General features: G+C 37.0%; 1 protein-coding gene across 19 annotated transcripts in view; it reads left to right on the forward strand.

Moving 5' to 3' along the window:
- The window catches only part of LOC117405859 (target of Nesh-SH3-like), a 74,424-nt gene that overhangs the window by 43,965 nt on the left and 5,326 nt on the right, over positions 1-25,133 (forward strand). For 5 of the 19 annotated variants that reach the window (XM_034009277.3, XM_034009281.3, XM_034009279.3 and 2 more), the window contains 13 exons: positions 966-1,439; positions 1,833-1,892; positions 2,440-2,505; positions 3,844-4,041; positions 5,345-5,419; positions 11,402-11,479; positions 12,155-12,283; positions 12,649-12,738; positions 12,931-13,143; positions 13,563-13,668; positions 18,418-18,497; positions 21,917-21,946; positions 23,205-23,363. In XM_034009277.3, coding sequence (XP_033865168.2) covers positions 966-1,439; positions 1,833-1,892; positions 2,440-2,505; positions 3,844-4,041; positions 5,345-5,419; positions 11,402-11,479; positions 12,155-12,283; positions 12,649-12,738; positions 12,931-13,143; positions 13,563-13,668; positions 18,418-18,497; positions 21,917-21,946; positions 23,205-23,363 — 1,758 coding nt within the window. The remainder of the gene's footprint in view (positions 1-965; positions 1,440-1,832; positions 1,893-2,439; positions 2,506-3,843; positions 4,042-5,344; positions 5,420-11,401; positions 11,480-12,154; positions 12,284-12,648; positions 12,739-12,930; positions 13,144-13,562; positions 13,669-18,417; positions 18,498-21,916; positions 21,947-23,204; positions 23,364-25,133) is intronic. The other 14 variants (XM_059029863.1, XM_034009285.3, XM_059029867.1 and 11 more) reach the window with 8 other exon arrangements.

Genomic DNA, 25,133 nt, shown 5'->3' on the forward strand with positions numbered 1-25,133 from the left:
CCCTCTAAGTGGCATAAACAATAGACATTTAAAAATTAAGTACTTGCGGTAGTTTAGAACCTGTTAACTCTTGTTACTGCTCATCTGAGTTCTTAAGAAAATCCAGGATTTATCAAGTACTTCCATGGATGGATTTAACTAGAGACAGAGTTGGAAATTGGCAAAAGCAAAAAAATGTTTCATGTGATAGAATGTTCTGTAGTTTGGCTTCATCATACCTTCTGCTACTAAAGCTACAGCTTCTGTTAATTTTATATTCTGCCTCAGCTTCACGCTACCCTAGTCTTTCATGTGCTCTCAACCATTTGTCTTGTGTGACAAATGTTATTGAAAAGCTGAAGGGCTTGATATCCTTATTGGACTGAACCAAGGTTTTTATTATTATTGTAAGCTTAGTGGTTTAGCACTAAAGATGTTTCTTGACATTTAAAGATATATTGCAGTAGTTTAGACAAACAAAGTCTGTTCTGTACAAAATCTAGGAAGACTACTGTATTTCAGCCATTGTCATTACTGCATTCACAATTTAGTATGAACTTCAAAAGTAGTGTCACCTATAATCATCATTAGTACTCAAGTGAGCTTGACCGAGACAGTATTTCAATTTATAATCTCAGTCATAATTCATGTGAACTTTTGAAAGAGATCTTTAAACCTTTAAAGATATTGCATTTGTAGTGTATGGTTGTACCAGAAATTGTGCTGCAGGTTTTGAGAAAATTGTCAATCACGTTAGATGTAACATTTGAACTGTCATCCTTCTTATACTGTTAAATATTTATTTTTTTACATTTCTTTTTCTTCCTGATCCATGAACTGTATAACTAATGCATCCCTCCCTCCACACCAGACCTACAGCATCCCTCCCTCCACACCAGATCTTCACACCAGACCTTTACTGTATCTCTTGCTTAGAGAAACCCTGGCTACAGTGTACCTCCGACATCTAACTTTTTTCTTTACAGCTAATGGGGATGGACGTATTCTACCAAATGGTGAAAGACGTATTCTACCCAATGGTGAAGGACGTATTCTACCCAATGGTGAAAGACATATTCTACCCAATGGTGAAGGACGTATTCTACCCAATGGTGAAGGACGTATTCTACCCAATGGTGAAGGACGTATTCTACCCAATGGTGAAAGACATATTCTACCCAATGGTGAAGGACGTATTCTACCCAATGGTGAAAGACGTATTCTACCCAATGGTGAAGGACGTGTTCCACCCAATGGTGAAGGACGTATTCTACCCAATGGTGAAGGACGTATTCTACCCAATGGTGAAAGACGTATTCTACCCAATGGTGAAAGACATATTCTACCCAATGGTGAAGGGCGTATTCTACCTAATGGTGAAAGACGTATTCTACCCAATGGTGAAGGACGTATTCTACCAAAACCCTTTAATGCAACCCAGAGACACACACATTACTGGGGTAATGGAGATGTTTCATGCTTCATCATGTACATTGCTTGAAAAGCATTAGCAATCCCATTTTCATTGTTCTCCATGCCTTTCAAGCTTTTCTTGATTAGAGAGCTGATCCTGTGTTCTTCTTTTGATTGTCTTCTTTCTGTTTTTCATTGCTTCATATTGGAATAATGAAAGCCATCAGTGCAAATACATTCCATTCAAAGTCTTGCTGATGTTTATTTGTTTTCATTTTATAGTGTTAGCATTGAAGTTTCACCTAGTAAATAACATTTTTGTTAGTTGGTACTTCTAAAAAGTCGCTGTAGGTAAAGTAGCACCCTAATTAAAATCCCAAGGTAAATCACCAGTTTGCAGAAACCCTGCCTCCCTCAGACATCTAACTTTTTAATTACAGCTAATGGTGACGGACGTATTCCACCCTTTAATCCCAACCAAAGACCAAAGATTTACTGGGGTAAAAAAATATGTTTCTTCCTCCATCACTATCTTTGCCTGACAATATTATTAATGACATTTTTTTTGTTCTGGCTTTAGGTCACGCTCCACAGCTTTCAAGCTTGTTACATTACTGAGCTCGTCCAGTGCTCCTCTTTTTGATCTTCTCTGTTTACTATACTGCTATCATTCATCCGTGCAAGTCCAGTACTATGTATTCCCTGTCAAGTTTGCATCTAGATCTTGCTTTCCATATTGCTTTCATTCTTAGTTATTTCACACTGCAACAACTGAAGCCATCATGTAAGTACAAGTCAAAATAGTAGGACTTTCAAGGTACTTCAATAGATGGCTTCAGTTGTTGGACTGAAAGAATCGGATGTTTTGATAGCATGTTCTGTTGTGTTATCATTTCTGCTTTTAAAAGCATAACCTGGCTATTTTATTATTCTAATTCTGCTTTATACCACAGGTATATTCATGTGCTTCAACAATGTGTCTTGTCATGTAATGCCAGCTGGGGTTTTAAGCCTTGGCTACCTCACACTTTTTAATTTTTTTTACAGCAAATGGAGAAGGCCGTATTCTACCTAAATCCTCTAATACGACCCAAAGAGCAAAGATTCACGGGGGTAAACAAATGTTTCATGTTTACATCACGTTCATTGCTTGAAAACCACTATTAAAAAAAAGATTTTTTTTTTTATTGTTCTGGCTTTAGGTCATGCTCATACACTGTAGCTCCACCACTTTGAGGCTTGTGATGGTCCACTGCTTTTGCATCTGCTCAGTTTTTCATATTGCTGTCATGAACATTTCACAATGGAACTGTTCTAGACCATTAGTGCATGTACTTTATATGTCAATATTATTGTTATGCAAGTTAAAGGTACAAGACAATGCAATGTATATGACACAAGATCAAAACAGCAGGACTTAACAAGCTGTTAGATTGAGAGCTTCAGGATTCATGTTCTCATCCATAGCTATTAAACACTCAATAATGCTACATTTAGAAATACTAAAAGAAAAGAGATAGATTCAGTGACAAATGTTGAAACATTTCTGACTGAATTTATTACGTTTCTTTTAGCATTTCTAGATTCATGTTCTGTTGGAGTTTGGCTTCATCATCCATATTGCTACTGAAACCTTCACCTGTGTTTTGCATTGTGCTTCAGCTTTATACCACAATTCCATGTGCTGCCATCAATGTGCCTTTTGATGTGCACATACAGATGTTGGTTAAAAAGCTTGCTATTGGGATGATACCTGTTTTTCATTGTTTGCATGCAATGGAATTTTTCTTTTTAAATTGCTTAATAACAATATTGTAGACTTTCTTCCCTTTTCCCTTAAGCAAACGACTGAGAACAAAATATGGTTTTGATTTGTATAATTTCTCTGTTTCCAGCAAGGATCATGGATTTAATATCAATTTGACATAACTTCTATTTGCTGTATACTGTAGCTATTAATAGCACAATCGATGGTTAAGGGATTAATATTTGGTATTTTAGAATACTACTGCAGAATGATTGTGTCCAGATTACTGCAGTATTAGTAATAGTAGAATAAGCATTGCAGTACTTTTTTTTAAGGCATTAGAGATCTGTGAATCTTCGACCGAGAAGATATAATAGCCATTAAAGTTAAAGTACTGAATATGCAATTATTTATGTTTCTTCATTTGCAGTCATTCTCTTGAACTTGAACAATATTTTCAATGGATTCAATTCATGCTGTGTACATACTTTATATAAAGTACCAGCATGCTTTCAAACCTGATTTTTTCCCCTATTTTTTAATGATCCATTTTTTTCTGATGTCGGATTGTATGAATACAATGTTGTTCTCGTTTAAGAAGTTGGTCGCTGCTGGACCACTGCAGTAAAGGTTAACCTGTGTTTAAAAACTGGTACTGTGATTCAACTTGGAATAACATGGTCACCAATTTCTTTCTCATCCAGGTAAAGCATACCCCTTTAAAAACACCACATCTTTATCAGCTGCAGTGGTGCCACACACTTCTCCCAGAGCACTGCCAACCAGAAACATGCCTTCTTCAGTCAAACCGGCTGCTTTCCCTTCAGCTAATGGCGAAACACTTCAGGGGCAAGCTCAATCCAGGCCAACTAACACTTCTCAAAGAACAAAGAGTCTCTGGGGTAATGGAGTCGTTTTTTGCTCAAGTTTATTTGTGACTTCCAGCACTTTACAAAGCCCTTTTCATGGTCTGTCACTTTGTTTGTGAACAGAACTTATGTTGCTTGTGTGATTCTTGAAATGCAGATCTAATCTAGATCTAACTGGCTTGTTGCTTTATTACATTTTCCAAATGCAGTAATATCTGGGCAAGGGTGTGATGAGAAGTGTGAGCGGGTAACAAGCCAAGTTTACCCACATGGGCAATGTGGCTTGGACAGCATGGACTGAAGACACTTAGCTGTGTCCCACTTCACTGCTGTAAACATACTGGTCTTTGCTGATTTCAAGTCTGCCAGAACTTTGTCACACAGCTATTCGATGTGCTCACAAAGTTGTTTCTCATGCTTCAGATCACTTGTGATTTAAATGTTTGTGAGTTTTGCAATATCTATTTCACCAGTCAAATGATGCAGTAAATCATTATAAAATAGTATTTAAGTGTGGTAAAAAGCATAGCAAAAATATTGTAAAGCAGAAGCCAGTATGTAAAATCATAGACAAGCATAGTAATGCAAGGTAAATGCATATTATAGGCATGGTGGACAGTACATTTATTGTTTAAAGTTGTTTAGCATGTTCCAGTGTTTGGTGAGTGGTCAGATGTACTGTACATGTACAGTATGTGGTTATATAACATATTTTTAGAAGAAACTCAAAGGAAACATGACACCTTTGTAAAAAGTAATCTAATTAGGTGCCCTGCTAAAAATATGAGGTGTTTGAGCAAACTTGGAAATAACTTGTGACAAGTATGTCAAATATGGCCTTTCAAATTTCAACAACTACAAAGTTCAGTTCAAAGCCAATAAATTACAGTAAACTCTGTGAAGAGTCTTTTATAAACAGAGATCAAAAACATAGTGGGTTCTCTTACCTTATCTCAAGCAGCTTTGTATCCTGATCCCTGAGGTGGCTCTTGTTGACAGATTGAGAAAACCTGGTTTAGAGTGCTTGCAGCCCAGGTGCTATTGGACATTGTTGGTTGATTGCATTCCATTCAGAGTTTTCTGTTTGGGTTTAATGCCTAGTAATTTCAGGGTGCTTCCTTCTTGATAGTGTTGGCTCCATTGCAAATCTTTGCAAGTCCATTTAACATGAACTTTTACCAAAATAATATTGTTTTCTTTTAAAGGTTCCAGTGGTTGAGATCGCTGCTTTCAATTTCTTTTCCATCGAGTACTGTTTTTTACCCTCCCAAATAATCTAACTTGTATTTGGTCCCTTACATAAACTCTAACCATTTCAGTTATTTTTTTTCCACAGCACATGGTGATCACCACAAGGGAATCTCACAGTCAAAATCACACCATGTTCCTCAGTGGCCAAGGATTCAATTGGGTAATGGAGCTGCTTATTACACTCTGTTTCACTCTACCCTCAACTTGCTTTATAATTAACGTCATGTTCCATTTCAGACCCAAGTCACGCTGACCTTAAAGCACTGCTTCTCATTCATTTGTTTTCTGTTTTGTTTGTATTTTAGATGTGTCTGTATGTGTGCTTTGCTGCTTTTAAAGTAAAGTATGTATGTATGTATGTATGTATGTATACTCTATGTATGTGTGTGTATATACTATATGTCTATACAGTATGTACTATATGTGTGTATATATATTATAAAGAAAGAGGAACAAATGCTAAAGTATTCTTAGGTCTGTATCGTATTAGATTGTATTGTAATTAAAAATCCTAGGTTTATTTTAGTATACAATAATATACTGTCAATAACTACAGATTGGTTATCTCTAGCATCTGTAAGACAGTACTATGTAGTTTCTTGGATGTAATTTAGTAGGTTATAGATGTGACGGCTGCTGTGCTTACGACATTCTGGACCATTTTAAAATGCAGCTTTAATGTTACAGCTTTCTGCAAAACTGCAAATCTAAAGCATGGTATGAAAGCCAGCATTCTGTTTTAAGGAGCTGCAAATATAACAATATACTAGGATTGGACAAAAAAAAAAAAAAAGACAGTTGTAGCTCCACCACAGGAAGCCAGGGCGCCGCTGATATAAATTGTAATATAGGGGTATACACTGTGGTGGGTGTATACTTGAGCATTCTTCAATGACTGACACCTCTGTAGTGGTGGAAATATGCAGTGAAGTCTGTTCTCAATCATCCTTTTTGCATATCATGACTGAAATTGTAAAAGGATATATTACCAAACATATTGCAGGGAACATGTTGTATGCACAATTACGTATACACACAGTCATATGAGGGACAGCTACATATTGGTGGTGCGTCAGATCTTTGTCCAACCCTTTCTACGTATGTGCACCACAGGTTTTTATTTTGAGTTGCACAGCACAGGATTAATAGAAAGAAAGAAATATTATTATTTATTTCTTAGCTGATGCCCTTATCCAGGGTGACTTATAATTGTTACAAGATATCACAGTATTTTTACATACAATTATACATTTATACAGTTTTGTTTTTTTTACTGGAGCAATCTAGGTAACGTACGTTGCTCAAGGGTAAAGCAGCAATGTCCCCCACCTGGGATTGAACCCACAACCCTCTGGTCAAGAGTCTAGAGCCCTAACCACTACTCCACCCAATAAAAACACCCGTTGCTCCATAATTGTGTAAGTTGCAGTTTGGGAGTTTTGCAATGAGCTGTAACCTGAATCAGAGATGTAGCTCAAGATGTAAAACAATGGTACCAGTAATCCCGATAATCAGAATGTAAGCTGTGACATTGGCACTAAAGACTAAATAACATTTACTGTATCTCTTCTACCAACGATTATTTATTTTGACCAAAGAGATAAATAGCCAAAACATGAAAGCTACCAGAACTTAAAACTATTAGGATTGAGTGATGCTGTATAGAGATATCATCCATAACTATTAAACAATTAATAGTTCTAAATTTAGAAACACCTATGTTTCCTTTAGTATTTTTAAAACCGTTTGGGGACACCCCTCACCATACAAAAGGATTACTGAATGGATTGGGGTTCTGTGTGCATGGAACACACAATGATGTTGTTGAATGAGGCTGAAATGTCATACGCATCCAGCATGTGATGTGAAAGCCACAACCTACAGTTGGTAAGTTGGCTTTGGTTCATATCGTTCATGCTGATCCTGTTTGTATGTTCAACCGCTGCTCTGCAGACTTGTATGGGTTGTGGTTACTATCATGGTAACTGGAGGATGCTGTAGAGTATGTCATTTCTGTTGTCTTGCATTCTCATATGTACACAACTGTAAATATGGGTTAAAGATCAATTTTCTTAGGTTTACATTTGATTTTCCATCATAAACTGTAGCACAGACATTATAGTGAAAAGATTACATATAATTGCATGTTGTCCAAGGTTAAATACAAAATTAAATGGGGGAGTTAAACAAAAACCTGGATAAACCCTCCATAACCCTTTCACTTTAAATATTAGACACAGTGCTCCTACAGTGATAAGCTGAATGCAGTTTGAACTTGTATATTGGCATCACACACTGCACTGTCTGTGTATGTTGTTTTATTAGGAAACAATGTGCACTGTTCAAAGTGCCATTGAGTTATAAAGGTATATCTGATGCCATTGCATCCCAGCACTGTATGTTCTTTCTTTAATAACTACCTCATCTGTTGGACAGTTATGAGCAGTACAGGGCAGACCAGATGGCAGCCCATCAGATATTTGGTCCTCAACTTCTCTTACAGAAGACCCACTGTAACCAACCTGGAACCTGCCCAGGCTTCATGCATTCACAGCTGGCCCATGACCCTGAAAACAGCAGCAATATCAGACAACTAACCTCATACATATTCAAATACCTAGATTAGTTTAATTGAGAAAGCTAGGACCCATTTTCATCCTGGGGAAATGACTGTGCTACTGGCATGCACAAAGTAAGACTTTGTTGTATTAAGTTCTGAGAACTATTGGAGACATTTAGTTATTCTTTATAAACAAAAGATACAGTGGTGCTTTCTGTAGAAAATACAGCAAGTGGTTGTGTAAGAAGATCATGAGCTTAGATTTAACATTGAGTCGTGTGCCTTGGGAGACGAATATTTCAGATTCACTTTTCTAACTTAAATAAAACTGTCCCACATGCTACTGATGTAATGGGTGGCACCAATTTTCATTGAAACCACTGGCAAAACCACTGGCAAAAGTATTGCCAAGTAGAACCCATGAAATTGTAACCATTCCCTTTTAACAGCAGTGTTTTTCCTACAGCCAATGGAACACAATGGGAAGATAATGGACGCCAAGTCCATGATTATTATGAGTGGCCAGAGACAAAGCTGGGTAATGGTTTCACTATCAATGGCACGGCTATAGAAAAATGCTGTCTTATGCAGAGCTGTCCACAAAGGGCTGGCTGGTCAGTGTGTGTATGGCCACAGCAATGCACCATTATATTAAAGCCTGCATGAGCAGTAGGACGTGTTGTATGCTTTTTGACCACACAACACACTTCTTGAACATGGTGCATACAGAGAATAAGACACATTTAGTAAGTAAATGTTAATATTAAACATTGATTTTAAGTAATATTTAGTATATTAGTTTATATAATATAATATTTACTTCGTTTATTGTGTCTTTTTGATTTTATAAAGGTTAGCTGAGGTGTGAGGAGCATGGGACATACTTGGCCAATAACATTTTACTTTTTATATGTGGGGAAAAAAATTAAGTTTGTTGTAAAGCATACGCTAATGCAATAAATAGAGCAAATATCATAGATGTATTAGTTTATAATAATAATAATAATAATAATAATAATAATAATAATAATAATAATAATAATAATAATAATAATTGGTAATGATTTATGTATATTACAACATTTTTTATAAAATCAGAATAAAACATCAATCAAAGTTACAGAACTGGAAATTCTTGTCACATGAAAGGGTTTTTTAAAGTAAAAAGCCTGGAAAACAGCCTGCGTTGTTTTGCTTTTAGAGTTTTTTAAGACAGAAGCTTAATTTCTGCCTCGTTTCTCGTGGCTATGCACCTGGGCTTTGCAGTTGTATTTTTGCAGCAAGATTCTTCACTACTTAATGAAAGGTAGGCTTTGTGACATGTTTTTCAATGATGGGCTTACAAATACATATGTTTTTGTTGTGTACAGCACATAAGCATGCTTTTGGAGCTATTCCCTTTTCTGTTCAGTGACAGCCACTGCAAGCCTGCATTGCAAGTTTTTTCAGTTTACCAAATAAAAAAATCCATTATTCACCATCACTTTGTAGAAAAATAACACAAACGCTTTCTGCATGTTTGCAATACACATGAATTAGACCTACTGTATAGACATTTCATCCAAAAGTGTTGAATGTGAAAAAATTAAAGTATAACCATAATTACAGCTGATCAAATGCCAGTTGCCAAGAATATCTAATTTACCAAGAGATATGGTAATTACACTTGAATAAACAGGTGAAGTTAAAAACAAAATCAGACTATTAATGATTAATTAGAAAGATGTTCAGTAAGAGTTCATACTGTTCATACTGCTAACAATTCAAATTGGACACTATGTAAGATTCATAACATTTCCATAAAGGCTAAATAGCACTGTATACAACTATAAGTGCATTACACGTCACAATCCCTGATAATCATGAACATCGATATAACATTAACATGAGTATTCATTACATGTTGTTACAAACCAAAAGTACTATACTGTTATAGTGTTGTGAATACTTATATGCATTTTACATTATCATGCGGTATCATGCCCATGCTTATACAGTGTTAGCCTTTATAAAGGTGTTGTGAATATTAAATAGTGTCTAATTTAAAACAAAAAAGCTAAGTGGTAGTTAGTGGTTTCAAACACACTCTAAAAATTATGAGTTTATTAATTACAGTAGTTGATATTATTAGATAAATTCCAGTTACATTATTTTATGACTAAACACTTTTATTGCCTTTTAAAAAAAAGTATCGGCAAACAAATATCCATGGTAAACACATACAGTGTGCATGTTAGGAAGTCATTGGTTGTAATGATTTAGAGGGAAAACAACATTTCACACTGTACTGTACGTTTCCCACTGTACTGTTGTTGAATGCTAGTTTACCATTCCTTGGAACCTTACCAGTGACATGCTTGTAATGTGCTGTGTCTTGTACTAAGATTATCCTCAGATGGAGGTAGATCTGAAATCTTAAGCTGAGGGAACACAGTGCTACTTTGTGGCTTGGAACTTGGTTTCAGGATACTAGGTTTCAGGTCACTGCATGGCACACCAGGGGAGACTTTTTGGTTTGATACAGCAAAGTTGCCTCAAACTAAATATCCCAGCCTCCTGGAACCAGGTTTCAAGCCAAAAAGTGGTTTTGCGTCCCCTCAGCGTAACAGTATTCATATCACAACTCCCCAGTTGTGATCCTTTCAGTATCTGGTTCAGAATCATTACCCTTATTGATGACATTTGTTATCAAACTACAACATCTTGAGTTAGACTGCCACAGTTCACAAAATCTGTAGATGTAGCCTTAGGAGTTGAATAATAATAGATTTGTAAATTACAATAAATTACTTTTTGGTGAGATGGGGTCGTCTGCCACGATATGTAATGGATGTTGATAGATGGGTTCAAGAATTTTAAAATTGAAATTGCCTTTAGTGTTCCAATTTAAATAAATGCTGTACTTTTTTGTGTTTTATCTATTTTTTATTCAAGAGACATAACTTATCTTTTAAATTCTATGAAGAATAACATACAAAAAGTGGTCCAGCTAGTTTAATAGCTGTATGGTATCAAGTACAGTACATTTCTCAGCCACTCCGGAAGGCTTCCTATTGGAAAATTAAATACTTTCAATTTTCAGGTAGACTGTGCCCTACCAGAGACACAAGACAGATGAAAGGCGTATACAATAGAATTTAACACTTTTTTCCCTCACCAGTAACTTTTGCCACCTCCTTTATTGTGTACCCTTTAAGCAACCGGTACTGTAAACCACAGCTGGCTAGTCTGTACCAGTATGAAAATGGATACAATTTGTTTCATTATATCTTGAAGGAAGCACATTGAAACATAAGTACCCTGGAAAATGAATGAAACTCCCTGGACAGCAGTGTCACTTACTGTGCTGTGTAATCATTCATCCATTAATCTACCAAACTTGTTAATCATGTTAGGAAGACCACTTAAAATGAAGTGTCCTCTGTTTTGGTCTTTCAAATAGTACGTAAAGAAAGCTTTTTTCCCCCGGAAACACTCCGAAGTAACCTGGTACACTACCGCAAATAAAACAGACAAACCAAAAAAAAAACGAAGTAATGTGTTTTTTGTTTTTGTTTCTTTGTTTATTTGTTTCGCTAACAGCGTCTCCTCTGCAACGTTCCCCCTCTGACTCCAGCAGAAGGAGGCAGAACACAGTGGTTGGCAAGCCTGGAAACAGCGGTACAATAAACATTATATATTATATTATATTGTATTATTGTATAGTATATTTATTTGTCATGTGAAGCGCTTTGGGATGCCTTGCCATGAAAGGCGATATACAAAATAAATGTGATTGATTGATTATATGCAGTATATTCCCTTTAGAAAACATCCCTTCAGTGGGTTTGCAAAAAAGCCTTCATGAAAGCTTTTTATTTCCTCTGCAACGGGGATGTAGTCTAGGCACCCGTCTGACTGTCACACCTACATGTCCATATGATGGATATTCAGCTATGGGCAAAAGTTTTGCATCACACTATATAATGAAAAATGTTTAATAATGTTACATTGACATATTGAATTACATGCCGCTTTGTAGTTTTCCATATACTTTTGAAATCTAACATGATATACTGTATCACTAGTATGGCTTCTGAGATATCATTGTGTAGTTTCTTTGATTACATGATGTTAAATAAAAGATCAAAATGATGCTCATGTATTATTATTATTATTTTTTATTATGTCTCAATCCTAAAATTCTAGGTGATGCAAAACTTTTGGCCATAGCTGCATATGTTTTTTTTTTTTTTTTTTTTAACTTAGTATTTAGTGTCACTTAATATATAATATAGTGTAAAAAAAAAGATGGAAAAAGGTTATAAGTGCCAAAATCCTATTGTCATTCTCCAGTCAAGTTAACAGATGACCGCCAATTACCAGACAAGTCATCTGTTCTCAGGACGGTTTTGTCTTCAGTAACTGAAAAACCAGCAAAACAAGAAAGGAAACTGATGACAGCAGCGGATATAAGAATAAATGGTGAATAGATTTACTCACAAGTATCCTTTTTTCTTTTTGCACTGACCAATGATAACTAAGTTTCAACATGTTAAAATGTTTACTAAATAACTGTATTTCAGTGATCTGTAAATATGGAGTGCTTTTTTTTTTTTTAGTGCATCTGATAATGACGAATCCCTGAGCATCGTAAAATCTGTTGTGTGTATTGATTGCATGATATAAATTGGAGCTTTCCTGCAGTGGCATGCAGTGTTATTTATTTATTTGTTTTTAGCTTCTGAATCATTATAGGTTTGGTAATGTTTTGTGCTTAAGCCATCACAAGATATTATAAACTGAATTAAAAAAAAAAAAAAAATCTTATTATTATTATCGGATCACAGCAACAAGGATGGAACCTGCAGATAATTCTTCAGTCTTTAACCCAGCTCCTCTGTTGGAAATCGACTCCATGGGAAAGGAACGTTTCATTGGTAAGCTGAAATTAACATCTGCAGTCTGCATTAAACCCTAAAGTATTCGATACAAAAGTCCACGAATTCTGGAAACGCATTTTGTACAGATACTTATTAGCGCTGTATTCACGGGCGATGAGCTATTTTAGTTCTGTTCCTGGTTCTATAACTTGCCCGGTTGCTAATTAGTCTTGCTTGTTCTTGTTTTAGCTCCTCATGTGAAGTACATGATGAAGGAGCCAGACGATCCTTGTTCCATCACAGAGTCTCTCAGACACTTCCCTGAAGAGGAGGAAGCCTTGAATCAAGACATCACAGGCCCACCTAAGCACCCTCCCTCCAACTTGACCGTGGTGACCGTGGAGGGCTGCTCTTCCTTCGTCATCCTGGACTGGCAGAAAGCGGATAATGATTCTGCAACAGGTACTGTACGTGACAGTGTTTACATTTATCACTGGAAAATGGGAGCTGTCATCATCTATAGGCACTATAAATTCTGTAGGCATTATAAATTGAATTGAGACTGTCAGCCCCAGTTAGGACTGCCGGTTGGAAAAAAATTGGTCTCTCCAACTCACTGAAGTTGGATGATGCTACCGAATAAGTGGCCTACAATGTACTGGAAGAACAAAGTCGAGTAGACTGCACGGAGGACCTAGTTGTCATGGAAACATGTGAGGTCCTGTATTTATGAAATAGGGATTTAATGAAAAAAATATTAATAAAGATGTGTAGAAGCTTCAAATGTAGTGCAAATGAAATAAACTAATGAAATGTCCAGAGGGCATCAAATATAAATACAGAAGGCAAACATTGATATTGTCCTCTTGCCTTTTGTGTAGAATATGAAGTAATCTCCAAGTCAACAGGACCTGCAGGAAATGAGGAATCCGTAACGGTTACAAACCAGACCCACACAGCAGTGGAAAACCTGAAAGCAGACTCCAGGTAAACACAACCGAAGGTCAAGGCATGCTTTAGCATGCCCTATGAATGCATGGATGCACATATATAAAAATATATATATATATTCTCGTCCTAAAAAGCAAACTCTAGTTTCCTATAAATACTACTGTACATACTCAAGTATATTATAATATATATATACAGTATGTATATATATATATATATATATATATATATATATATATATATATATATATATATATATATATATATATACACACACACACATATATATATATATATATACATCATCTGAAAATTACACAGCAGGCAATTCCACCCAATTGACCATTGCAAATGTGTAACATTCACATTGATTGAGTTAAGATTTGCTTTGCAGAAATGCTGTATGCTGTAAGAAGCCAAAATAATCCTGTCTAATGTCACTGTATGTTTACTGTGTTTATTTATACATACAGTAATGTTAGGTCGGTGGATGCTGTTATTATCATTCCTTGTCAGGGTGCTTCCACCAATGAGTTTATTGTTCTCTGAAGGACCTTCTTCAATAACAAGTCTGATCTGGCTCTGTGGAGCAGTTAGTTAGCCTAAGCCAAGAATAAAGGGTAATATTACACTGCAACTGCTCTCAGAAGTGCCTTTAATGTCCAACAGTACATCAAAGCCACCTTACAAACTTCCATCATTTCCCTTCTAGAACAAAAAACTATTTATTGTAATTCCCCAAATCTGTCAAAAGTGTCTCCCTTAGTCATTTATGAAATATGTAGTTGCCTTGATTTATAGACACACTGTACGTCTGACATCAGAGTCCATTCAGTACTACTGGAATAAAATAAACCCTGGTAATCTGATTATAAAATAACCCTATCCTGGCCTGCACCATTAATTCCTTTTTTTTTTTTTTTAGAGGGAACTTAGCTATCTCAAGAAATGTGAGTTGCATGCTGGGTTGTGGGTACACTGACACCTTTAACGCTTGCAGTCTTCAGTTAAAGTAATTGATAAGTATGTGTTTTAAGTGCATGTAGTGGATGGGCACCCAGTATCATGCAACCAGTGAGAGCTAACTGTGTAAAGTCCATGAATGAACTGGCATTTCAGCCCACTGAATTCAAATGGAAAGGTAAGGGTTGGATGTGAACCACAAACCATGTTGTTCAAAGACAAACACTTTACCGTTCAACTGATGAGGAAAGGAAAGTGAACCCTTATAAAAAATGACCACATTTTTTTTTTTTTTTTTACAATTCTGTTTATTAATTTTGAGGTTTTCACACGTATACAAAATCAAATATAAAACCATTGCATATACATGGATCTATGCAGCACAATATATATATATATATATATATATATATATATATATATATATATATACAGTGGCTCTCAAAAGTATTCACCCCCCCTTGGACTTTTCCACAACATGGAATCAAAATTGATTTAATTAGGAGTTTTTGCCACTGATCAACACAAAAAAAGTCCATAATGTCAAATAAAATTTACAAATTGTTCTAAATTAATTACAAATACAAAACAGAACATAATTGATTGCATAAGTATTCACCCCCTTGAGTCAATATTTGGTAGAGGCACCTTTGGCAGCAATTACAGCCATGAGTCTATTTGGATAAGTCTCTACCAGCTTTGCACATCTGGACACTGCAATTTTTACCCATTCTTCTTTGCAAAATTGCTCAAGCTCCGTCAAGTTGGATGGGGACCTTTGGCGAACAGCAATTTTCAACTCTTTCCACATATTCTCAATAGGATTGAGGTCCTGGCATTGACTGGTCCACTCCAGGACATTGACCTTTTTGTTTTTAAGCCACTCCAGTGTGGCTTTGGCTGTATGTTTGGGGTCATTGTCCTGCTGGAAGATGAATCTTCTCCCAAGTCCCAGGTCTCTTGCAGACTTCAGCAGGTTTTCCTCCAGGATTTCTCTGTACTTTGCTGCATCCATTTTGCCCTCTATCTTCACAAGCTTTCCAGGCCCTGACGCAGAGAAGCATCCCCATAGCATGATGCTGCCACCACCATGCTTCAAGGTAGGGATGGTGTTCTCAGGATGATGTGCGGTGTTAGGCTTGAGCCAAACATAGCGCTTGGCGTTGAGGCCAAAAAGCTCTATTTTGGTCTCATCAGACCATAGAATCTTCTTCTTGGTCTCAGTCTCCCACATGCCTTCTGGCAAACTAGCTGAGATTTGATGTGAGTTTTTTTCAACAATGGCTTTCTTTTTGCCACTCTCCCATAAAGGCCAGTTTTGTGAAGCACCCGGGCTATTGTTGCCATATGCACAGTGTCTCCCAGCTCAGCCGTGGAAGACTGTGACTCCTTTAGAGTTGCCATAGGCCTCTTGGTGGCCTCCCTTACTAATGCCTTTCTTGCCCGGATACTCAGTTTTTGAGGATGGCCTGTTCTAGACAGATTCACAGTTGTGCCATATTCTCTCCATTTCTTAATAATGGACTTTACTGTGCTCCGGGGGGTATACAATACCTTGGAAATGTTCTTATATCCTACCCTTGATTGGTGCTTTTGAAGAACCTTATTCCGGATTTGTTTTGAATGTTCCTTTGTCTTCATGATGTAGTTTTTGTTAGGAAATGTACTAACCAACTGTGGGATCTCCCAGAGACAGGTGTATTTTACCTGAAATCATGTGAAACACCTTAAGTGCACATAGGTGGACTCCATTCAACTAATTATGTGACTTCTAAAGACAATTGGTTGCACCAGAGCTTATTTAGGTGTGTCATAGCAAAGGGGGTGAATACTTATGCAATCAATTATTTTCTGTTTTATATTTGTAATTAATTTAGAACAACTTTATGGACTTTTTTTGTGTTGATCAGTGGCAAAAACTCCTAATTAAATCCATTATGATTCCATGTTGTAACACAATAAAATGTGGAAAAGTCCAAGGGGGGTAAATACTTTTGAGAGCCACTGTATATAAATTATAACTAAATGAAAGGGAAAAAATAGAGAAAGAGAGAGAAAAGAGAGAAGAGACAGCAGTAGGGACAATAATAGGTGTGTCACGCTTAGCACCCAGAATGCCATGCAGAGAGAGAACAATGACCCCATTATTAATTGCATTATTTAGTGCACTAAATACTAAATGGTTGTAATTATTTCAAGATTTACAACAAAATACAGTAGAAGTCCTGTTTTCACAAATCTCGCCTGGTCTATCAATGCTTTTAAATGTTATAACCACACACACAACTTGTCTGATGAAGATACTTACTTAACACACAGAGACAAGTGGAACCCCTGGAGATGATAAGCTGTAATAATGTAATAATCTTTTGGTGCAATGCTTCATTCATGTTAAGTTATTCAAGGGTAGCACTCCAAGTGGAGTGCAGGTGCGCCCTATAGCCTAGAGGTCGCTGGTTCAAGTCCAGGCTATTCTATTGCCGACCGTTGACTGGAGCTCCCAGGGGGCGGCGCACAATTGACCGAGCGCCACCCGGGGTGGGCTTAGGTCGGCCAGGGTGTCCTCGGCTCACCACGCACCAGCGACCCCTGTAGTCTGGCCGGGTTCCCGTGGGCTTGCCTGTAACCTGCGTTGTCCTCCGACGCTGTAGTTCTGAGGTGGCTGCACGGTGAGTCTGCAGTGTGCTATTGGCACACGCTTCGGAGGACACCATGTGTTCGTCTTCTCCGCTCCCGAGTCAGCGTGGGGGTGGTAGCGGTGAGCTGAACCTAAAAATAATTGGATATGCCAAATTGGGAGAAAATAATAAAATAATTGGCGATTACTACATTTAAAAATGCAGCGTTGTCATAATGGGGGAGGCTGAAGAGCCTAATTGAATCTCCACACTTCGAATAAACAACAGTTTTTTTTCTGATGGCTTATGGAATTCACAGATGTTACCCTCCTTTTGACAATGAAGTAAGTGTAAAGTTACATTTAATTAATCATGTAGGGCTACAACTAAACGTGTGTGTGACACACGCCTTCTCCTTTGCCAAAGGAATCAAAATCCCCTTTTTTTAGTTTTTTTTTTTTTTTTGCAGTTTTCCTATGGAAAGTGAAAAAAAATAAAAAAAATAATAATTGTCAAAAAAATGTAATCCCTTTAATCCCCAGAAGTGAGTTTATTCTCCCGGTGGTATTTGCAGTTTTCAGAGGTCTGATGTCAACAACGCTCGGAGATTGAAGCCTGCTGGGGAGCATCTGCACTCTTGAGTTTTTTATGTGGCTAAATAAGGGGCAGCTTGGCAGAATATTAGAGGCACAATATATACTGGGGCTTCCTATGAACTGATGCTCCTGGCTCAGAGCCGATCACATCACACACGGATTAGCCATTAAGGGAGTGTCCTGTCCCTAATGGAGAAGACAGAAGAAACAGTGTCTTGTCTTGTATGTGAACACATAACGGTATACAGCATTTTCTGGTGCTGCATTAGAGATCAGTTTTTTTTTAATCAGTATTTTCTTGGTAAATCCTTTACAGGGTGTTTACTACTAATATGTATACAATGAGGGCCAAGTTAAAATGAAAACCTCCACGTTGGCTATTAAATCTCAGAGAAGGGCTACTAGAAGCGCTTCACAACAAAATATATTAAGCTCACTTTTATTGTATAGTTAATATATCCACCCTTGAATGTATTTGGGAATTGAGTAAACAATTAACCATTTTTGTATTCAATATTTTTTCATACTTCAGTGCCAGGTACATAATATCAGTAATGCAACCTCTTACATTAAAAGGATTAACAGGGTTATTTTTGGATTCTTTTCAGTTATGAGTTTACAGTACAACCCAAAAATGTACTTGGAGTGGGTCCACCCAGTGAAGTAGTGCCATTTAGCACAGAATCAGGTGAGCTACAGTTTACTAACAGCTTTGAAAAGCAAGTTCTGCAAACTCTATACTCCTAAAACAATACACCCTTTTATAATTGTTTTACTTTAAAGTCCTTTTTTCATCATTCTGAGTGGTTCTTATTGCGATTACTAAAATATTAAGTTTGATGCATTGTGTATACTCTTTATGAATAGCTTGGCTTTCATTTAACAGTCCCAGGCATTTGAAATGGTATTTTAGTCATAGAAAAAACACACTTTGGAAAAACATTTTTTGAATAAGCCTGAAGGTAAAACTTTGCAGATAGGGCCCTGTGAGTCGTACTCTTTCTGCAATAGCTCGCCAGCTCTTTTTAACTAACTAACCTGCTTGATTTTTTTGAGGATGCAACATCGACAATGGATAATTGCAAAGCATACAACATGGTTTATTTAGATTTCCAGAAAGCTTTTGACAAAGTCCTGCATAAAAGATTAATTCTCAAACTGAACGCAGTAGGGATTCAAGGAAATGCATGCACATGGATTAGGGAGTGGTTAACATGTAGAAAACAGAAAGTACTGATTAGAGGAGAAACCTCAAAATGGAGCGAGGTAACCAGTGGTGTACCACAGGGATCAGTATTAGGTCCTCTGCTATTCCTAATCTACATTAATAATTTAGATTCTGGTATAGTAAGCAAACTTGTTAAATTTGCAGACAACACAAAAATAGGAGGAGTGGCAAACACTGTTGCAGTAGCAAAGGTCATTCAAAATGATCTAGAAAGCATTCAGAACTGGGCAGACACATGGCAAATGACATTTAATAGAGAAAAGTGTAAAGTATTGCACGCAGGCATAAAAATGTGCATTATAAATATCATATGGGAGATACTGAAATTGAAGAAGGAATCTATGAAAAAGACCTAGGAGTTTATGTTGACTCGGAAATGTCTTCATCAAGACAATGTGGGGGAAGCTATAAAAAAGGCCAACAAGATGCTCGAATATATTGTGAGAAGTGTTGAATTTAAATCAAGGGAAGTAATGTTAAAACAATACATTAGTAAGACCTCACCTAGAAAATTGTGTTCAGTTCTGGTCACCTCATTACAAAAAGGATATTGCTGCTCTAGAAAGAGTGCAAAGAAGAGCAACCAGAATTATCCCGGTTTTAAAAGGCATGTCGTATGCAGACAGGCTAAAATAATTGAATCTATTCAGTCTTGAACAAAGAAGACTACGCAGTGATCTGATTCAACCATTCAAAATCCTAAAAGGTAATGACAGTGTCGACCCAGGGGACTTCTTTGACCTGAAAAACGAAACAAGGACCAGGGGTCACAAATGGAGATTAGATAAAGGGGCATTCAGAACAGAAAATAGGAGGCACTTTTTACACAGAGAATTGTGAGGGTCTGGAACCAACTCCCCAGTAATGTTATTGAATCTGACACCCTGTGATCCTTCAAGAAGCTGCTTGATGAGATTCTGGGATCAATAAGCTACTAACAACCAAACAAGCAAGATGGGCTGAATGGCTTCCTCTCGTTTGTAAACTTTCTTATGTTCTTATCTGACAACCACAAGTCAAGAGCTGCACCTGAACTCGGATTAACACAGAATGTGTCAAAAATGGAAAAATGAAACCTTGTTTTTGAGTAGTTGCAACAAAAACCCCTCAGAATATTGGAAACAGCACAAATAGGCAAGAGGACAGTAAAATAAACACAGACTGTAGTTTGCAGACATTTACTCACAAACACTTGAATCATTATGACCTTGTGTTTCAGTTTCATGAGACACTTTAAAAAGGTCAATTCTGTTCAGTTTATGTTATATGTGGCCTCCGATTTCGTCCACCATATCAGAAACTAAAGGAACGAGAACTGCAAGGGAATGTAGTCAGAAGCCTTGGCGGCAAAGGGATTGCAGTAGTGCAGAGGGAGAACATATATATATATATATATATATATATATATATATATATATATATCCATATATCAGATCCCAGGCTTGGATCAGAGTGAGGGTTATTATAATGCATGTTAGTTATATAAAAAACATTGTTTGTTTGTTTCATTTTAAAAACAAGAGTAACAGAAAATGTTTTTTTTTTCTGGCTCACAATTTGAGTTTGACAACCCTGTACTAGAAATATTTTAAATAAAACAAAAGAAAATCCTTGAAAAACAACTACAGTCATAGCTAAGCATCAAAACACAATGACTGTTGGAACAGTTACAGAGCCCTGTCAGTATCATATACAGTTTTGATATATCAGTAAGTTTTTGAATTTCTAGATTAATACCATATGAACTGCTTAGCACTGGGTTGTGATTATAAAGACCCAACAACACCATTGGAAGCAGCTGCAATAAAAGCATGTCTTCAGCTGAACAACTTCGTCTTATACTGATCTGTATTATTACTTAGATAAGAGATGTCACATCGTTTGGAATGAAAGAGCCATGTTAATGACCCGAGAGTTCTTAAACAGCCATAAGAAGCAGATCAAACTAACAAAGGAAGAAACTCACTTCAATATTTTTGTTCTCATTAAAGTAATTGCAGTTAACAAAGTAATGTAATAAATCTGAACCATGCACTTCCATTTGCTACGTTGGTCTCAAATGTGCAGTTTTGTAAGAAATACATTTTATAGCACACGTGTATTTTCATTTTAAAACATGGTATCTGGTACTACTTTAGGTTAAAGGAAGCTTTCAGTTTTCTATGCCTAGAGTTACCTGTATGCACTGGCACTTCCTGGGTTATTTCACCTCAGCCATGTCTTCTGGGTCAAAGCTTGTTACTAGCTGAAAGCATGGCAGTCACTGGGGGAAGCAACTGAGTGGTTATTTACAGGAAAGAAGCCAATAAAGTGGTAGGAAAAATGTGACCCTCCATGTGAAATGACCCAGAAAGTACAAGACAGTCTGAGTTAGAATATAACGATGTTTGGATTCCTGTATGTGATGCAGTGTTATTTTGTTATAGTATGTTACAGTAAAAGTCTGAATCTTGGCAAATCTCAAGATTTACTGGTAAATGTCAGCATTTACCAAGTGAACCGGTAAATGTTAGAAATAAACATGATAAAACTTTACTTTTGACATTTACCGATAAATCTCAAGAATAACTAAGTGCCTTTACCAATAGCCTTTGGTAAATCATAAGATTAACCGGTAAATGTCTGAAAAGCAAAATATTTCTTCATTTCTGACATTTACCACCTTACAATGTAAATGTTGACAGTTACCGGCAAAACTTAAGATTTACCCGATTCTGACTTCTTACTGCAACAAATAGACTATTGTCTATTTTATTTTTTTCAGATGCTATAAAAACATGATTCCTAACACAATCTTGATATTAAATTTGCTTTTTCCCCGAAACCTAACTGGATTTGTGATTTAATGTTTTTTGATGTATTTATTTTGTTCCTTTCAGCGGACCCCCGGGTTAGTGAATACATTTCAGGTGAGCCCTCAGTACTTTCTTTATTCAGGGGCCTCCCATCTCAGCATTTTTGTGAGATGAATTCATGGATAGTCTAATAATGTGCCCTGGCAAGAGAGGCAGTCTGCACAGGCTAAACACACCGTGAAATGTTCTTTTTACCTATGATTTCACTTCTTCCACACGGTACTGCTTACCTGATGCAGTGCCAGACAAAATATTGATGTAAAGAGAAGGGGCTGGGGGCTGGGGAAGGAGACTTTTATGGGGTGAAATAAATTGGTACTTGAAAAATGCACATCTTTTATTGCTCACTACTGTGTCTTAGACTGTTGCATGAAACAGCAGTCTAAGAAATCAAACTTCCATCTATGCTTTCCAAACCTCTGACCTATTTTAATGGCGTGAATCAGGATTTTGTCTGGTAACCCTTAACTACAGAAAAGCAGCTATAATTGAAGGAACTTCCTAAATGGTGAGGTGTTGAGTATATACGGTTACAAAAATAGTAAGATAAGAAGTATGTTTTTAGTATTCATTATTGTTTTACATAACATTGGGATCCTTTTATATACATTACCCTGTTGAAACTCTTGGCAAACATACTGTAGCAGTAGACCACAGTGGACTTGTACCAAATATTACACAGTGCTCCTGATACCGGACTGGTGTTGATGTGGTACCAGGGTCCTCCTATGGATAACTGTGCTAATTGCATTGTGATACTACTGATGTCTAAATATGAAAATGTTTCCATTGTGGTATAATTGGCTCATACTATTGTACCTGCCCTTGTGCCACAGTACTATTGTCCCTATGTTCAGAACCATTACATTGACATTGTAGCGACACTCAATTGTCATTGAAGGTCATCAGTTATTTCCTGTTATACGTAATAGTGCATACAACATGTTCAGTGTTTGTTCTGAACATTGGATCTGTTCCAAAACCAGACTGCATGTGGTAATTCAATCTCACAATTGAATCTTTTGAAAAGCCCATGTATGGTTAAGTTTCAAGTTTTTCAAAATGACATGTCATTAAAACAACAGAGGCTGTTTATTCAGAAGTAGAGATGATGAAAACATTGATGACCACAACATATATCAACAGTATGCACTGAATAGTATAGAATAAGAAATAGCAATAATTAGTTTGAAAATTGGGTAAGTGGTGGTTAAGACCTAGATGTCACTAGGTAAACACATGAGGTGTTGGTATCATGGTAAAGTATGGTAAAGTGACTGATTTTGAGTATGTGGAATAACTTACTTTCTAGGGAAAGATGCCATTTGGACAGAGTACCCATTCCAGTCGGACTCTTACTCTGAATGCAATGGGAAGCAGTTTGTTAAGAGGACGTGGTATCGCAAGTTTGTTGGTGTGCAGCTCTGTAACTCGTTAAGATATAAGATTTATCTCAGTGACACTCTTGCAGGTAAGGAGGAAATCATTTGTTACTTCATTGCACCTCAGTTTTAGTTTTTCAGAGGCAGTTGCACCTGTATGTCCTGCACAGGTGTTAAGCAGCAGAGGGTATGGTGTAGTGCCATCTTCTAGGTAGTTACCTTTAAACCCAATTAGATTTAGAAACAGAAAAATAATGATAATAATATAGCTCATCTCAAAGCAGGAACACTGTATTAGAAAATATTCAACATTGGTTACTGAAAAATGAGGGGTTTTTTTTTTCATTAAGCTGTTTGCATGCTTAACATTTACATTTAGCATATCGAGTCATGTGACATACATGATTAAGATAATGTAGGACCCATTCTTACTGTAGTGTTTGTAATGTAAAAGATCCGTAGGGTGTCTGATTTTTTCTGCATTCGGGTTAACCCCGAAAACTCCCTGAATAGGCACATACTGTATATGAATAAACACACGCGCAGTTGTCTGTGATTCAAATACAACAGAGCAGAACTGGCGCCGATAACGGTAAGCTGATTTATCTATTAGAAAAATGTGGCTTCTTAGTGTAATATATATATACTGTATATACAGACGTGCTCAAATTTGTTGGTACCCCTCCACAAAAAACAAAGAATGCACAATTTTCTCTGAAATAACTTGAAACTGACAAAAGTAATTGGCATCCACCATTGTTTATTCCATATTTAATAGAAATCAGACTTTGCTTTTGATTTTTTATTCAACATAATATTGTAAATAAGAAAACAAATGAAAATGGCATGGACAAAAATGATGGGACCGCTAACCTAATATTTAGTTGCACAACCTTTAGAGGCAATCACTGCACTCAAACGTTTTCTGTAGCTCTCAATGAGACTTCTGCACCTGTTAACAGGTAGTTTGGCCCACTCTTCCTGAGCAAACTTCTCCAGCTGTCTCAGGTTTGATGGGTGCCTTCTCCAGACTGCAAGTTTCAGCTCTTTCCATAGATGTTCGATAGGATTCAGATCAGGACTCATAGAAGGCCACTTCAGAATAGTCCAATGTTTTGTTCTTATCCATTCTTGGGTGCTTTTAGCTGTGTGTTTTGGGTCATTATCCTGTTGGAGGACCCATGACCTGCAACTGAGACAGAGCTTTCTGACACTGGGCAGTACGTTTCGCTCCAGAATGCCTTGATAGTCTTGAGATTTCATTGTGCCCTGCACAGATTCAAGGCACCCTGTGCCAGGCGCAGCGAAGCAGGCCCAAAACATAACCGAGCCTCCTCCATGTTTCACTGTAGGTATGGTGTTCTTTTCTTTGAAAGCTTCATTTTTTCGTCTGTGAACATAGAGCTGATGTGACTTGCCAAAAAGCTCCAGTTTTGACTCATCTGTGCAAAGGACATTCTCCTAGAAGGATTGTGGCTTGTCAATATGCATTTTAGCAAATTCTAGTCTGGCTTTTTTATGTTTTTCTTTCAAAAGTGGAGTCCTCCTGGGTCTTCTTCCATGGAGCCCACTTTCGCTCAAAAAGCGATGGATGGTGCAATCAGAAACTGACGTACCTTCACCTTGGAGTTCAGCTTGTATCTCTTTGGCAGTTATCCTTGGTTCTTTTTCTACCATTCGCACTATCCTTCTGTTCAATCTGGGGTCGATTTTCCTCTTGCAGCCGCGCCCAGGGAGGTTGGCTACAGTTCCATGGACCTTAAACTTCTTAATAATATTTGCAACTGTTGTCACAGGAACATCAAGCTGCTTGGAGCTGGTCTTGTAGCCTTTACCTTTACCATGCTTGTCTGTTATTT

This window comes from Acipenser ruthenus, chromosome 9 (genome assembly GCF_902713425.1).
Source record: "Acipenser ruthenus chromosome 9, fAciRut3.2 maternal haplotype, whole genome shotgun sequence".
Lineage (NCBI taxonomy): Eukaryota > Metazoa > Chordata > Actinopteri > Acipenseriformes > Acipenseridae > Acipenser > Acipenser ruthenus.